Here is an 18,024-nt window from a genome sequence, read left to right as displayed (position 1 = left end):
TTTTGTACAACCATCATCGTCATGTGTGCATTCAGAACGGCAATTAGTAGTACAGCAGTTTACATAACGGCTCAAACGCAACACCACGCCTCATCTGGCCATTTCCATCCACCCCGTCTCCAAAACCGGAAACATTTTCCCTATTTATCTACAGAAAACGTATTCATCAGGCATCTAATGGACAAAGAATACAAGTCAACTATGGGTTCAGTCATGATCCTATGCAAAGATTCCTGAGATCAAACCCCAGATTTTGGTTTCAGCATGATGAAGTGAAAAACTGACAATACCCTCACATGGAACTTCCAGCTTGATTTAGAGCGCACGGGGTAGCGTCTGATTGCCAGCATCCAGGATGATTTCATCATGTGCGGGTGTGATGCTGTGCAAAATATTTCATGTTAGTCATGCTCAGCAACACAGTTCAAAATTTGAAAAGGCGATGCATGCATACCTGAGATAGCTCAAAGCTGACATTCTGTACAGCAATGTAAATACAAGGAGATGCAATCCAATGGTGTAGAAGAATATAAATGTCCGGGCATATCTGTGAATACAACGGAATACATGTTACATGAGCTACTTATATCATTTCTGCTACATGGGAGTAATTTATAAAGATAAAAAGGAAAGAAAACTATACCAACAGATCTATTATGCAATTGATTGGTGTTTCCTGGTTCACCCACATAGATTTACCCTCACATGAAAGGGCTACCATTAATAAGAAGCAACTGGTTTAAACATGCTACCGTAGACAGAATAGTATGTTTTGATGGCCACAAGGTGCATGAACTAAATTCATAAGTCATCGTGCCAATTTGCAACTAGTGTATCTCCACGATGGCATTTTTCAAATTTACTACAAGTCATAATACCATTAAACACAAGATCATAATATTGGGAATGGTCAAAACAGAGAAATTCAACATGTATAGCGCTAACTACTGTTTGCCAGTTATCATCAGAGATCAGGATGTGCCAAAAAACAAAAAAGTAAAGCCTGGAACCCAAAGAAAAAGATGGTGGCATACTTGTTACCAAGAAGAAAACGTCCACTACTCAGAGTGATTTTATCTCTTAAACCAAGTTCCTTGTACCGTTGGTCCTTTTCCTGGATATGGAAATAAAAATATGGATAAGCTATATGGAGTACCACATATGACAATTTCTCATAAAATGTAAACATTTTGTTTACCTTCTTCGAAAAAGCAGCAAAAGGATTTATGTCATCCTCATACATTTTCTTGTACTTCGTCTCGACATCTGAAGAACCACTTTCAATATCTTCTGCATACTGCAAAGCACAATGTAAAAAAGGTCAAAAGATAGAATGTTGTAGATTTTGCTATTTTCCCTCGTAAGGATGTGTATAAACCTTCTTTGGTCCTCTGGAAACAATCTTCTCATGACTGTAGTCTTGAACGTATCGAATCTTCCCATACAGTTGAACATTATCCGCTTTAGTTTTTTCCAATTCTACAACTAGCATTTCATACTTCTCTTTTAGTCTTCTTAGTTCCTAGGAGACAAAAAATGGTAACAAGTCAGTGGTACAGCACAATATGACAATAGGTCCATCTACATTAAAAAGAAGAGAAATATGAGATAAAAATCAAATTAACACATCCACAACTTCAAAGAAAAATCAAGGGCATGACTTTCTCTCACTATCCATTAATATAGTAAAAAAAGGCTATGGCAAATTAGCACATCATGCCGTTTCTCATCTGATTCACATGAGAAGTGAGAACTACACTATCTCTATTACTCTAAACAGTATGGTGCAGTCACTTTTCACAATTCCATGAAATGTACCTCCTCAGTTTCACGCAGACGTGTACGGAAACGATCCCTCTGATTGCAAATGACCTTAAGCATGGAACTTTGATCTTGGTCTTGTGGTGCATGCCTTGGATCAGTACCCTGAAAATAGGTATTATGCAAAAAGGGGGTGAAGTGGTCATTCTATAATGCAATTGCAACTAACTGAAAATAACTAGTACACATTTGGTAGAAATTGAAAAGGGACATTTTTAGCACAATTTGGTTGTTTGCATTATCACAAGTATATTGATATATATTAGTTAAAAAACAAGGCGACTATTGTTTGTTAGCTTAATTACTGTCTTGGACAGGCAAGACAGATTTTAGGTTAAAACATAAGTTACGAAGCGATTGTTCTGAACTTCTGACAATAGTTATGAAAAGAGTGAATATGAAAATAACGTGCACAGAAGACCAGCGATTATTTAGTTCTTCAATGCTCTGATCACTGCTACATATCCATACTTTCTGATAAAGAGGTTTAGTACAGCATCTCCTTACACTGACAACATTCATGGTAAATCCTCTTTATGATAGCATCAAGAGTAATTTAAAGTTGAACTTTTCAATTGAGTTTCTCTTGCATGTTTTGTCCACAGCTGAGTTAAAGCAGCCATTATACATTATATAACAAACAGATAGGTTGCTTTGAGGATTGGAATTTTGTAGAATAGGGTTTTTTCCATACAAGAGCCTCCATTCTACAACAAACTTCAACGAGATACTGTGTGACTGTAGCATGTTTTGCAATAAGTGAATCTAACCTAGAAGGCTAGAAATTACCTCTGATACTTCATTTGAGCCGATCTCTTGGAGATCCCAATCATTCAAAAGGGAAGTCCTCCTATCAGTTGAACTATAGCCCTGCAATAAAGCTAATACATTACTAGCAATTATATGTACTTCAGAAGATGAAAGTAAAATAACATTAGTAAAACATTTGATTTTCATGTTCTATATCATTGTGGTATCATTATTCAAATTCACATGCTACAGTAAAGTTGTCTATAAGTACAATATCCATAAGGATCAATTGCTACTGATTATCACAGAATCATGAAAAGTAACCTTTAGAATGTCGTCCTCAAGTTTCAAAATTAACTTCTGCTGCTCTTCAGCCTTTGCGGTTAGTTCAGCAATCTTTTTTTCAGCTTCCTCAAGAAGATCTGATTTCTCTGATATTTTGACCTTCAAGAGAGAAAAACAAGTTTACCTTGTATTTTCATATGCATGTGGAAAATCTGCTGCCCATACAGAGAAGGAATTGTCTACAGCACAGCATTTTAGTATCCAAACTAAAGACCAGCCAACCTTCAGCTGTGTTAGTTCATGCTCCATTTTACGGTTCTTGTCAAGAAGCAAAGCTTCCAACTTGCTCATTTCTTCACCATTTGTTGCTAGCTCCCAGTCTTCGGCTTCAATGGAGTTGTACCCTACAGCCTAATGGAAACAACAATAGTATGTCATCAGGAACAAGTATAGTGAGGAAGAGATGACACGTGGAGGGATAATAAAAACAACATAATGTTATCACACAAACATTATTTTAGAATAACCACCAACAACATGATGAGGGTTATCTACTAACACAGCTGCATGAGGTAACAAGGAATTGCTGATATTGTGTACAGTATAGGATATGCAAAGGCATCAAAATGGTATGCAATGATTGTCGAACTAACTTGTGGATGTAATACAGAGACAGATCAGAACTAAAGAAGTTACCAGATGTAGATGGTTCAATATCATGATTTGGGGTTAAAATGGGTGCTTTCTATATACTAGTAATATACATGTGCATTCCAACAGGTCCATACAACTGACGATGGATTGCACAGCCCATAGAGAAGAAATGGTCCATACAACTGAAGAAAAGGAACAGTTTTCTTAAAGAAAACACACGAATTTTTTTTCTGGTTTTTCAAAGCAGGGGTTCTTCCATGACGTTGGATGGAGAGGACTGCAGGACAGACAACTCCGCTTTTAAGTAGTAGAGATACCTGCAAAATCTGAACCTTTTTCTTGAGGTCATCTACCAGTCTTCTTGTTGGTCTTTCTTGGAGTTCTTTCTTCAATTCTGTCAGAGCATTTTCCTACAAATTGAAAATTGATTAGAAAAATAAAATAGTGGGTAACATACAGTTGGACAGAAATAAACCATTCCAAATAATATATTCATGGTGTTCGGTACATCAATCCGCATTTCTAATATATGACTAATAAATGTAATAGAAGAGGTAACGTCTATTAAACCCACATAACAACAGAGTCTGGTGTAATAGAAACAGATAGTGATAGAAGCAAAGAAATTAACATATACTCCCGCCTTCCAAAAATCTCCTATGTACAACTTTTATCGCCAAGACCAAGGAAACTCTCACTCCTTAGATCCATTTACTCATCTATATCAATTTAGATGCAGTCTCAAAAGGAAGTGCCATGCATGCCTGGCATCCTGCATGTGGTGACTGGTGAGCAGCAAACTTATCTTTGTTTAAAGGAAGTGCATGCTTTCTCAGGTTGCAGGCCATGAAATTAATCCAGCCATGAAACATACGGCTGCATGGCTGATTGGCTACTCCTTTGGGGCACAAGCAGAATGCGTACATCTTTTTTGGAAAATCTTCAAAACATTATACATACAAGATTTTTGGATGGAGTATCAAACAAATCAACAATGGATTGTAACAAATAAGTAAATAGACAGAGGTAGATGACCACTATAAGGTTGCTATCTACTACAGTACTGCTCCTTTGTACAAAGGCAATTTTAAATGAAGGATCTCTACATAAGAAAATATATGAATCCCTTCCATATTTGCACTAGTCTATGTTCTTTTGTTAGATGAAGATGAAAGATAAAAGATTATCTAATTTTTGTGATAGCTATTTCATGTATAAACAATGGAATTAACTACTTAAGAAATGTGGTATGATCAACTTCCATATTGAAACTTTTTGTAAAAAAATATCATTTAGCAGTTTGGGAAGTATGCAAAGGCCGAGAAATAATCAACCCTAAAAGAATGCAGCCTTAATGAATAAAAGCAAACTTAAACAAGTACATGTAGACCTTTGTCCACATCTTCAAGAAAAAGCTATCAAGTTCACATAATAAAGTCTTCTAATGACAGAGTACCTTCTCACTGAGCAAACCAGTCAACTTCTTTAGTTCATTAACATGTGTTTCTCTCTCAGAAGATAAAGTGCTCTCAATATTGCGCAGTTCTGCATTCAGTTCGGAGATGATCTTCTCCTTGGCATTCAAGGAACTCTCAAGTATATCACTTGAATCCATATAGTCACTGCAGCATAACATGATTCAGATAATAAGTTTAGCATTAACTTTTGGGTAAGCTTAAAAGCCCAAAGAAAATGGTAATAAACGGCAATACTAGTGAAAGGCATTAGTATCACTGATGTATGAATCATGGATGACCTGACAAATCTACACAATCCAAATCAATTATATATGTGTTCTTAGCAACTTACTCCCTTTGTCCCAAAATAAAACCAACTTTGAGTTTAAACTTTGTCCCAAAATAAATCAACTTGTACATTCTTATCTACCATCAGTTCATAAATCGAGAAATTTTATCCCTTCAACACCCCTTACCTACCCACCAACCAACAAGATTCACATCCTCTACCATAATGGTAGCCTCATTATAACCATTGGCATGTGGGCCCATAGGAGGGTGGGACTCACATGTCACTATGTCAGTGGTCGTACTAACATAATGGCAGGGGATCCAAGCCCCAACCAACAATACTTTCACATTAAAGCCAATGCTGAAAAATAAACTACGATGGAAAAAACAAATCAACTCTAAAATTAAGTTTAAAAATTCAAATTTTGGATATGGCTGAGAAGCTGAAGAGCAAACGATGGAGGTGCATAGACATAGAAAATGCACATAAACTAACCTACTATTGGTTGCATCTTCATTTGTTGTTTGCAACTGAGATCGTAAATCACCCTGCAGAAAAAAAATAAAGGCATAAAACGTGGCATTCCGGATCAGGCGTGGCAAGCAATAGTTATGCAAATTTCATCTACAATCGTATGTCGAAATTTTTTTATTAAATAAACCTTTTTAGCAAGTAATTTTATTACTAAACCACTGGACAAAATTTTTCCAAAACTGAACCTTTTGGCCACACCAGTGTGGGTGGCGTGGCAAGACAACGCTGCCACGCCGCCTGATCGGCATGGCAAGCCGTTTCACCACGCCAATGTTGGTGCCGTGGCCAAAAGGTTCATAAGGTGAAAATATTTTTCCCGAAGGTTTAGTAATAAAATTATTTATTAAAAAAGTTTAAAAAATAAAAAAATTTCTCGTATGTTAGTCCCTCAACTTCATCATGATAGATATTCTAGTTATTTGATTCTAAAACTCCCTAGTTTGGTTTCTCTGATATAAAATTAGACAGTAGTTACACAATGTCTTGTATACCAAATGTCTTAAGAGATTTCTTAATGCAGAAGCTGCATGAATCAGGACCTTTGCATATGGTTCAGTTCCAAAGGTTCAGCAATGATAGATCTTAAAAACAACCATGTATTTGGTTATTGGTAATAATGGTCATTGCATGATTATTAAAAAATGGATAGCACTACTAACAATGTTATGTTCAAATATATGTCTAGTCAAAAACATTGAGCTCGCATTTCAAAACATGAAGATACCTTTTCTCTCTCAAGACTGACTAATCGTGCTTGGGCCCGTTCAACTTCATCCAACAGAAGATTGACTTCAGTTTCCTTCGCTGCTCGGTCCTCCTCTGAAAGAAAGATGATACTTCATCACAACAATGAAACCTTTGAAGTACGAAAACGTATCTAACATCAATTCACAAAGACATTCAAGGCTACACAGTTAAAATAAAAGTAACCTGATTGAGTGCGAAGCTCAAACAGTTGACTTTGTGCTGATTCATGTAGCTTCTGCATATTCTTTACACTTTCTGTGGCTTGTCTGAGCTGGTCCTGCAAGGACCGCTCCCTACAACCATGAAAAACTAAAGGTGAAAATATGCTTCAGAAGTTCAAATAAAGATAAATGCAGTGCAATCATGATGGTAGATAAGTTATATTCCTGTTTACCACTAATTCACAATACCTGTCTTTCAGAGCTTCAAGAGTTTTCTGGCTATCTTCTGCCAAACTCCTCTGCTTCATTTCAACCATTTCTCTGACTTTTTCCTCCATCTAAAATTATTAAACAGAAGAACGAATATTGCAAGAGAGAACTTGAGAACAATTGAAGAATGGTGCTTGAAATAAATTGGAGAAAGAATCAGCAGGAATTTTTTTTCTACAAAGGTTACTATTCCAAGAATGATTAGCCACAACAGGCATATTTGAACAAATATCTCACTTCTAAACAAATTCAAGAGCCCTTACATAAGACATATTTATGATATAGTTTTGATCAATTGCGTTATGCTCAGAAATCAATATTAGTATCTCAGAATATCAGCAGGATAAAAACATACGTATATTGCTACTAGGTAAAATATCACATTTGTCTCTAGAATGAACGTAAAAGAAATAGCTAATACAGTGCCTATTGTGAGTTTCTGAAACTTGGTTGAAAATAATTTACACAGATGAAGCTTCCAAATTATCAGAAAACAGTATTCCTAATCAAGCAATCACAGTACTATCATATGCACAAAACACTATTTACGACTGAGAAAACAAAGGTATCCTACGAACTTATCCTTTTACCGCTTTACCTCCTTCAAGGAGAGAACAAGAACAGAAGAAAAAAAATATTTCTAGCTGAGAAAAGAGAGCAAGCAACTTAGTAGCATCTGAACAGACCTGTTGTTCTAGTTGGCGGTTTCGCTCCTCAAGTCGCCTAATTGTTGCTTGCTGATTCTTCAGGTGGGCAGCTTCTGCCCGGTACTCTTCAAGCTCGAGTTTCATCTTCCGATTTTCAGTCTCCAGTTCAGATAGTTTCTGGTCTTGTTCCTGAATGGATTGAGATCATAAAAAGGACATGTTGGGGGAAATGTCAATACCATGAGATTGAACCCTATCTATTATACTGGAAGCACCTAAAGTTAGAGAAATCAGGCTTTGCTAGAGAAATTGCAGTACCATCCCATAAAATTGAATGCTCTCCTATCTACTTGTAATTTTAGCAGTTTACTTTACTACTTGTATTATGCTGGGGCAAAATGTCATCTATATTTTGCAGTTTGACAAAATTACAATTATACTTTCAAATTTAGTAACTGGCCATATTATTGCAATTAAGTGGTGGCCGCAGGACTTTGGAGATGGGGGTATGAAACGGAGTATTTGTTCTATATAAAACTAAATACAATACCCTTGAAAAGTAGATATTGTAGGTTCATCAAAAACTTATGTTTCACTTTTCTTCTATTAACTGGTTCCTCTTTTTGTTCTCATTCTTTTTCAGACATTGATATCTATAATAATTGAATAAAATCTATTTTTGAATCAGCACATTTCTTTTTAACAGAGCTATGAACAAAATTCACATTTCACATGTTGACAGTAGAATAAACCGTTCCATTGCTTAGTGCCACTATTTCAAAATTTTCCAATCAATCCGTGACAACAGAGTACAAGTTAATATCAGAGTTTTCAAATTTCCATATGGTTTGTTGAGCATGCATGAGCATCAGCATTTGGATGCTGCTTGCTACAGCCCACTCTGTACACCATGGTCAGCTACATGGGCTAAGATTGATAGCCGTCAAGAGCCATAAGCCCATGAGGGATGGAGTTTGGTTGTCCTGTATAACTTTTAGGTGCAAAAACTCATTTTGGCCCAACTAAAAGTATTTGTGCCTAATATGCATAGCATATACTAGATTTTAGTCAAAAAAAATTTGGGGGGGTGGGGGGGGTACAGATGTACCCCCATGTCCCTATACAGGGTCCACCCTTAATAACTTCCTTGGTTGTTCAGGGGTGAGCATACAGCTAAGTAGCTACAGAAAAATAATGTTATTCTAACTACTAAGGTCAGACACAACCACAGCTCTACAGGTATATACTTAGGCTACGATAACAAGAGACAAGGCAAAATGTTAAACATTAGTGGAATGGTTTTGGCAAAGTTACTCATAACATAGCATGAAAGGAAATTCAGAAAGAAGCTACGATAGATGACATAAAGAGCATACAGCCATAGAAGCAAGAGCTGGATATGGATCAGGGGCTTCATAGAGTTTCTGGTAGATATTGAGGAATGCATTTTCTCCAAACTTTGCTCTCTTTGTGAGATTATCAACTTCCTCTTGATAACTCTTCAGTAGGGAGTTGAATAAACTAAGCTTATCATCTGAAGACGCTTTCTTAAAATCCCTAGTGCTCTCAGCAAGTCGACGTCTGTTCTTCTGGCTGGTCTCTTGATTCTCTGCGATCTTTAAACCCTGCTCATCCAAACCACTTCTTTCCTTCTCCAAATCAAAATCTGAAGTGAAAAATAAACAATAGTCAGAATATCCACAATGGATAGCGCAAACATTTACATCATACCAACCTGCATCCACATGCAAGAAAACATAACAAACTCGCCATGATATTCTTCTATAGTGCATTACCATTCATACTTGGTAGATAATTAAGACCCTAGTAGAAATTACTCAATATGATAGTCATTTTGGGTGTGTCCTAAATCAAACCTTTTCAAGTATAACCAAGTTTATGGAAAAATGCAGCATCATTTCCAACAAAAAAAATAAACAAACTATAAGAATATATTCAATGTATTTAGTGAAACTAATTGGTGTTGTAGATGTTGCTATTTTTTTTCTGTCAACTTGGTCAAACTTTAACTTAGGACAAACCAAAAACGTCTTATAGTATGGAACGGAGGGAGCACGGTCAGGAGCAAAGCAGCATGCTACCCACACGGCCACACCTACTAACTTGTTATCATTAAGCAAATGATCAGGGCAGAATCAAATGCACAGGAAGGCTACATTCATCACTAACATTGTACAAAGTTTGCTGTTACATCATCACATATTCACATGGCTATAGAGAGCTGGTTTAGGACGCTAAATGCACCTCAATGTCTATATTATAGAAATTTCTCAGCAATAGATTAGAACGGAGGTGCCAATTTGCTCAACATTTCACTGAGACTAAGATCTCTCCGCTGGCGATCAGTAACAATATACCCAAACAAATCTAGACTCATGGGGCAGAGCGGGAAACTGGGAATCACTATTCCCGGATGCTTTAATCGGAGGCGATCCAATCCATTCAGTACTCTAGACTCACCAATTCGAACCAGCATAATCTCTTAACCGACCAGGTGGAAGCGCGAGGGGGAGTAATATCAGGCCGGACCTTTCCAGAAGCTGCAGACGACGGCGAGCGGCGACGACATCACCGCTGCGGCCGACGACGACGACGACGACGACGGGGGCGGGGGAGGCGGCGGCGGCGGCGAGCGGTCGCGCTCCGCCGCGGCCGGCGAGGGCTCCATGGACTCGGGGATCTGGGCCTCCGGATCTGCGCGGTATCCGGTGGGGCGGCGACGGCGGACGGTCGGAGCGACGATGCGATCTGCTGCTGCGCGAAGTGGTTTTTGGCGCAGTTGGTCTGCTGTTGGTGCGGCCTGGTCCGGTCCGTGTGTGGAGAGTGCGCCGGGGCCAACGCGTTGGCTCCACTGCAAGCTTCTCAACTTAATAATATAGCCACCATAAGATTTTTTATAATTTTTTTAACTCATCCATATGGTAGTTAGTTCTTCATCATTAATATAGGACTCACATGTTACTCTTGGTTCTTATGCCCGAGCTGACTACAAGCTTACAGCCCGCTTACACTCTCTCGCATCCTCTCTATCCTCCACATAAACATTTAACCAATGTATAGCCTGCTATTATACTTGCTCATAGTGGCCTAGCTTAAGAGCATTTCGCAATACAATAACTATAATAGTTTTTTTACAGAATTAAATCAATTGTTATATAGAATTCTATTGTTTTCATCATTAAATAGCTATCAAAAAAATCAGACAATCTTTCGTTTTTTATCTTCAGCTAGAAAACAATACAGCCCGCTTACACTCTCTCACATCCTCCCTCTCCTTCACATAAGCATTTAGCCAGCTTATAGCCTGCTATTATACTTGCTCATAGTGGCCTGGCTTAAAAGCATTTTGCAATACAATAACTATAATAGTATTTTTACAGAATTAAATGAGTTGTTATATAGAATTCTATTTTTCCATCATTAAATAGCTATCATAAAAAATCAGACAATCTTTCGTTTATCATCTTTCAGCTAGAAAACAATACAGTCTAGATCTGGGACATGTGGACATTCAGCTCGTCTTAGAACCACAAACGTATGCCTGCATCGTCTCCATCAACCTCCATCTCCACTTTTGTTCTAATCTAATAATAATAGACTCATCTTTTTTCTTCGCCTTATACTTATAAGCCAAATTTAAATTTTCAGTCCTAAATTTGTAGTTGGTTTTAGTTTTTTATCATATATATTTTATTTTTTAGCCGCTAAGAATACATATATGTTATTTGCTTTTTCACGAATTAGTTTTCGCTACTTTATAAAATATCATTTTACGGAGAAGGCATCCATAACCTCTAAGCCAGCGAAAACCAATATGGTTTGGTCCAAGACCGTAAATTGAACTATTTTGACAATTGCGAGATATTCAATGCCTAGTTTTGGAGTTCAGGAGTTGAGGGATATAATTTACACACATGCAGAAGGGCAAATTTGACTTATCATGAAAATTAAAGGTATTACTAGTACAATGGGAGTCGGGATTATCGCTTGTGTTACTAGCTTCATTTTATGTGTGGCCTAGTGACTCAAATATTGCAAAACATATATTATTAATCCAAAACGGACGTCTGATGCATGTCTATATATCTATAACGTGTACTCCCTCCATTTTTAAATATGTTATTTTTAATTATGTATTGGATATGGCGTTTAATTGTCTTACAAAAAATATATACGTTTTATATTATAAGTTATTTTAGTTATATCCCAAGTCAACTATTTTCATATTTGACAAAGTTTATAGAAAAATATAAATATATTTTCAACATGAAATAAATATATTATAAAAATATATTCACTTATGGAATTAATTAAACTCATGTTGTGTTTTAGATGTTAGTTTACTTTTTTCATAAACTTGATTATACTTGAAGAGATTTGACTTAGAACAACATAAGAATAGCTTGTACTGTTATAATATAAACCTATTGTAGCTTATAATATGAAAGGTTGGAAGACTAATTTAAACAAATAAATCATTTGCAAAATATCTTTAATGGGATAAATAAGTCATAACAAAATAAATGATATTTATCATTTTAATCTTTTGTTTTCTAGATAATTAGAGCGGAATCTTATATTATCACCAGCTCAACTAACTCGACTTCGAGTAAAAATAGCTTGCTCATGTGTTCTATAGTTACTTGAAAACAGGCATTGAAGAGTGATTATAAAGTGAAGTAGGCAAGAAGGGTAGTTGTAACAGTCGTAGGCTTGTACTTACCTTGAACATCTATGTAAACCATTACTCACTTCCCATCCTACTAGAAAATTCAACTTTTAGACAGGAAACACTTAATAAGTTGCAACTTGCAACATCATGGACATGTTTCAGTTTCACATCGAAATATGCTGATAGCCATCGTCAGCACGAATCCATGGATGGACAGGATGCCGAGTTGCCGACTGTGCAAACATGACTCCAATTGTTCGGCCCGTTCAATGGAGGTCGAAGGCAACCGGCCGCACATCTCGCTATCTATTGACAAAACCAAAATATGATGGCGAAATTTTGGCAAGGTCAAAACTTGCAGGATATGTTTAGTTTGATATTGTGCGAAATTTTGTTAGTTTTATGAGTAGCTGGTAAAATTCCCAAATATTGACAAGATTATAATGTAAAATTTTGTGTAGTTTATCCTACCAAAAATTTTGGCATGCCAAAATTTACAAGTTGATTTTTGTTACAAACTAAAATTGCCCTTAACATGCATGATTAATTAAGTATTAACCAAACTCAATGAATTTATTTTTAACCAATTTTTATATAAAAACGTTTTTCATTAAAAAAATGCAACGTTTGCTTAAAAGCTTGGAAACGATAATCTAGCAGAAAAGAACTGGGACAGGGATAATGGATAATAAAGAAAGCGGACGTGTCCAACATCGAGCATACAAATCAAGACAGACAATGCCTGGCATGTATTCTCAATCATAACCAGCCAATGGAAAATGCTAATACAGCGGTACTAATAATGTGCTGCAAAATACAGGAAGTCCTTGAACGTTGCTAATTAACTAGTAAATAAGTCACAGAAGCAATGTAGTGCACATAACAGTGTCCACTGGGTACTTCAGCTCGACATATTTTGAAATACGCACTTAAGCAGCCCTACATCTTATGATTCCACATGGCAATCGATCCTAGTACATCTTATGATCCCGTAATACAGATAGCTGAGTAAATGGACTCAGAAATAGACTTCAGGTCTGATTAGTGACCCTCTCCTTCAGGCTTCGCCGCTTCCTTGATCTCGTCACCACCGTCCTCCTAAAGGGAGATAGCATAAGGTATGTAAGACCACATGGCGTTACATCGGTTGTGAAATTACAGTATGATAAGTACAAAATAAACATATTAGATTAATACCGCATTGTCGGAGGTCCAGAGAGTCAGATTGTCACGAAGAAGTTGCATGATCAAGGTGCTGTCCTTGTAAGACTCCTCGCCGAGGGTGTCCAGCTCAGCAATAGCATCATCAAACGCCTAACATACAGACATGGGGTTACCGTCACTCCAGATAGTACATACAGGCATCTTTCAGTACATCACTAGTTGACATGTAAGAAATCAAGCTCTAGTCTCAAGGGACGCGAAGCTTCAATCGGTGAGGTTTCAGATCAAAAACTCCTAATATCCAAAGCTCTAATGACGTGAGAAAACAAGCTCAAACATAGACATGAAGCTCTAACAGGGTCAACGTGTCCTTTTACAGATGTAACCTGATGAAAAAACGAAGGAATTGGTCTGTTCCTATGTTCTAAAATGCTCCTGCCAGTATAACTTCCAAATTTCAGTAGCCATTAATTTAATGTGATGTGCTAAAACTAGAAGCATGCCATAGAACCGGAAGAAATACACATCACATACAGCGCAGTACACATACATATTGCAAATAAATCAATTGCATGTGTCATGGCTAATTAGACCCCATAATAGAATTCTGTGCATGGCATTCAGGTTAGTTGAACAGACTACTGGTAGGAGCATAGCATATCTAATCAGGGTATTACTTCAATGTACTTATCCTAACATGCATAGTATGAACAATTTATCAGTTATTTTCCCCTGCAATAGACCAGACAAAAGAAATCAATGCTTATGCTGTTATGCATGAATTTTTGCTACATAAAAAATTGCATAGCTAATGATGAAAAATAGCAATCAAGCACCTTCAATTTAAAATATGCAAGATAGCAAGTAATACAAAGTACCATGAGTAGGTACAGACTTGATAAAAAGGAAAAAAGAACAGAAAAACTAACTTGCTTTGCAAGGTTGCAAGCACGGTCTGGTGAGTTGAGAATCTCATAGTAGAACACTGAAAAGTTCAGTGCAAGTCCAAGCCTTATCGGGTGAGTTGTAGGCAGTTCAGCAAGTGCAATATCCTAAAAAAGTAGTCAAATATCATCCTGTCAATCTTTGTTGATACATAAGCATAAAAGATCCATGAAACTGATACATGAAAATAAAACAAAGGTTGCCACATAATACATGCCATATCTAGCAGCATATGTCACAAACATGAGCACATGTGCATCACATGCATGAAAACTGTATTTTTTTTCTATAGCGAAAAAGGACACAGCATGAAGGGTACAATCATACAACATCACTGTAAGGAATGACATAAAAAAGACTAATTGTTAATCTACTCCAAGAAAAAAAATCATAATATAGCAAACTGAATGCCACTGTACACCATACATATCGGCAGAAATACATGGAGGCCAACCTGAGCAGACTTGTATGCCACAAGAGTGTTCTCAGCTGCTTCCTTCCTCTCAGCTCCTGACTTAAACTCAGCAAGGTACCTAGACATTCAAAGTAAGAAAATAAACATCAGAAATCCAAAACAAGTAAATTATTAGCTACTGCTAATTCCCAAAATACCAGAAATTAATACCTGTGGTAATCACCCTTCATTTTAAGGTAGAACACCTTAGACTCTGCAGCTGTGGCAGAGGGGACAAGGTGGGAATCCAGAAGCTTGAGGATACCATCACAGATCTTGCTGAGCTCGGTTTCAATCCTGCTACGGTACTCCTTAATTGATGCAACGTATGCCTCGTTACCACGGCTCTCCTCCTTCTGCTCGATAGAAGAGATGATCCTCCACGATGCCCTCCGAGCGCCAATCACATTCTTGTAAGCCACAGAAAGCAGGTTACGTTCCTCAACTGTAAGCTCACCAACATCAGCGGTCTTTGCCACCTTCTCCATGAATTCAACCATTTCCTCATAACGCTCAGCCTGCTCGGCAAGCTTTGCCATGTACACATTCTCCTCGCGGGATGCCTCCGCAGGCGACATTTTTCCTCTCCTTTGTTCCTCGACACAAACTTCGTCTGACCTTGCGTACCTGCTAATAATGCATTAGAGCAATTGCTTAATTTTAAAATGGATCAGCCCTTGCACAGATACAACCTATATCACTTGTGGACCATTTACAAGAATATATACCATTCCCTGAAAACCAGCCCAAGTGGAAATCAACATAATAGCCACCATCCACCCATGGAACAATGAACGAAATCCAAGCAGATCATACAGATCATCCTACTTGTGCCGGATTCCAACCAAGTGGATGGCACTCTACTTTCCCAATTAGATAACTAGCGCAAGCTTTTTCAGTGAACAAAGGGAATCGTTCCCACACATCTAAATATTCTAGTCCATCCCCTTCCACTGGAGTACTTTCTCCATTTTATTTTCTTACTTTTTGAGTGATTCCGTCAGACAAATCAACAGGAAAGTGGTTGTCAAACCAATGATCTAGTCCAACACCACCAAATTGCAAGCTAGGAAAACGACAAGGCACTGCTGCTCCTTCCACGGAACAGCAAGCAGACAGAATAACAGTTGAAAGCCAACATGAACACCAGCGGAAATGACTAGATCTGCAGTTCAACGTAGGCATGCTGCATCTAACAGTAGGAGAAAAACGCTCGACGGAGCAACCGAATTAGCTCAAACGGCAGAGAGCTACACTTGCACATTTCGTATGAAAAATCAAGCACGGGCTTTCCTCCACGCAGATCTCAAATCCTTGCTAAAACCCCCCGAATACGATCTCGAGTAAACACAACGCATCCAGCTACGAAGGAAACAACAGGACATCTCACAATCACATCCCGAAAGCTGCGCATCAGATCTGGCCTCGAACCCAACCCAACCATACTCCCCAACACTAGATCTAACGCGATTCGAACAAACATCCCTTCAAATCCATACCCGAAACGAGCAAATTAGGCAACACCGCAATCTATCTCAAACCTCGGAGCAGTGCAGTGCGGCGCAGGGAAGATCGAGGACGAACACTTTCAACCTCCCTCGGATTCACGCAACCAACCAACGCACCCACCAAATCCCCCCAAATCCCAGCAACCGTAAAGGTAAAAAAAGACACCAAAGAAAGGGAAAAGGGAACGGGGATAGAGAGAGAGAGAGGGAGCACCTTTCCCTTCGCGCTCTTTCCCTTGCCTCTCCTCACGAGCTCGCTCTCGCCCTGGCCGCGGATTTGTTCGCTGCGGCTGTGGGAGTCCGGGGCGATCGGGACTCGGGAGCGGGTAAAAGAGGAGGAGGAAGGAGAGCGGAGGAGCGGAGAGCGTGGGGAGGGGGCAGTGGTGGAGGAGAGCGAGAGAGAGAGAGAGGGGGGCGAGAAAAAAAAATTAGAAAGCGACGGGTGCGGCTCCTCGGGAAGCTCGCCTGGCCTCTCTTGCCGCGGCCGGCCAATGGGGTGCAACGCGTCGCGCCCGGGCGACGCCACGAGGAGGGCTGGAGCCGCGAGCGCGAGGCGCGGTCAAACCGAACCGGGAGTCCGCGCGGGGCGGGGGGGCGGGGGGATGCGTGGGACGGGCGCACTGGACCGGCTGAGGGGAAGGAGGCACGTGGCGGTATTCCATTGGACCGGCCGCATCCCCGGCGGCTTTGACCTGAGGGGTGGGGCTGCGGGCTACGGACCAGGGAGGAAGCCGTGCGCCGATCACGTCACGTGGTTTCTGCGGCTAAACAACTGCACCGACCTTGTAGCAGCAGTGAAATTACTGTAGAACGTAGTCTTCCCATGTGGCATACAGGGATTTTTTTAATACGTTCCATCGAATATTTAAATACTAATTGTATAAAATATAGACTATTAATAAAACTCACTTCATACTCTGGACTATTTTGTGAGACGAATTCACTGAGTCTAGTTAGTCCATGATTAGCGAATGTGATGCTACAGTAAACATTTGCTAATTGTGACTTAATTAGACTTAAAAAATTTATCTAATGAAATAGCATGTATTTATCTAATTAATTTTGATATTAGTCTATATTTAATACTCTAAATTAACGTCCAAACGACCGATCGATGTGACAAGGGAATATAAAAATCCGTATGATTAGTGGGCTGCGTTCATGTCTCCCAATTTTTGACAGAGTTATTAAATATGGTCTAATTATAAAATAAATTTAGATTTCGTCTAAAAACCACGAGATGAATATTTGAGCCTAGTTAGTCCATCACTAGCACATGTTGGTTACGGTAGCACTTATGGCTAATTATGTACTAATTAGGTTCAAAAGATTCGTCTCATAATTTTTTCCATAAATATGTAATTAGTATTAATCTTCGTGTATATTTAATGCTTCATTTAGGTGTCCAAATATCCATGTGGTGTTTTTGAGAAAAAATTTTGGGAACTAAACATGGCCACCCGATTTGTTTTCACGACTTTTTTAGTCTCTATCATATCAATGTTTGGAACTAATTAGAAGTATTAAATATAGACTATTAATAAAACTCACCTCATACTCTGGACTATTTCGCGAGACGAATCTATTGAGCCTAAGTAATCTATGATTAGCGAATGTAATGCTACAATAAATATTTGTTAAT

General features: G+C 38.4%; 2 protein-coding genes across 3 annotated transcripts; both read right to left on the bottom strand.

Annotated features, from left to right (window-relative positions):
• LOC102711138 (protein CASP) lies at positions 1 to 10,443 on the bottom strand. Its single transcript, XM_006650422.3, has 18 exons — positions 10,169 to 10,443; positions 8,995 to 9,284; positions 7,658 to 7,807; positions 6,951 to 7,039; positions 6,724 to 6,833; positions 6,518 to 6,612; positions 5,755 to 5,807; positions 4,967 to 5,132; positions 3,828 to 3,920; positions 3,139 to 3,267; positions 2,896 to 3,015; positions 2,611 to 2,691; positions 1,819 to 1,926; positions 1,379 to 1,522; positions 1,199 to 1,297; positions 1,035 to 1,114; positions 455 to 547; positions 1 to 382 (listed from the first exon to the last, which is right to left on the bottom strand). Exons 1-18 carry the CDS (start codon positions 10,305 to 10,307, stop codon positions 316 to 318), a joined length of 2,106 nt encoding a protein of 701 aa, XP_006650485.3. The 5' UTR covers positions 10,308 to 10,443; the 3' UTR covers positions 1 to 315.
• A 2,588-nt stretch (positions 10,444 to 13,031) lies between these two features.
• Positions 13,032 to 16,768, bottom strand: LOC102710857 (14-3-3-like protein GF14-F). Of its 2 annotated transcripts, none has more exons than XM_006650421.2 (6): positions 16,597 to 16,768; positions 15,046 to 15,504; positions 14,875 to 14,953; positions 14,405 to 14,527; positions 13,509 to 13,625; positions 13,032 to 13,409 (listed from the first exon to the last, which is right to left on the bottom strand). In XM_006650421.2, exons 2-6 carry the CDS (start codon positions 15,450 to 15,452, stop codon positions 13,353 to 13,355), a joined length of 783 nt encoding a protein of 260 aa, XP_006650484.1. In that variant the 5' UTR covers positions 15,453 to 15,504; positions 16,597 to 16,768; the 3' UTR covers positions 13,032 to 13,352. The 2 variants fall into 2 exon arrangements, with proteins under 2 accessions (XP_006650484.1, XP_015690686.1); XM_015835200.1 differs by having other exon boundaries at positions 15,046 to 15,501.
• Positions 16,769 to 18,024: the final 1,256 nt, after the last annotated feature.

Source organism: Oryza brachyantha, chromosome 3 (genome assembly GCF_000231095.2).
Source record: "Oryza brachyantha chromosome 3, ObraRS2, whole genome shotgun sequence".
Classification (NCBI taxonomy): domain Eukaryota; kingdom Viridiplantae; phylum Streptophyta; class Magnoliopsida; order Poales; family Poaceae; genus Oryza; species Oryza brachyantha.
The sequence above is the reverse complement of the archived record's forward strand: the minus strand, read 5'-3'. Positions and strand labels throughout refer to the sequence as shown.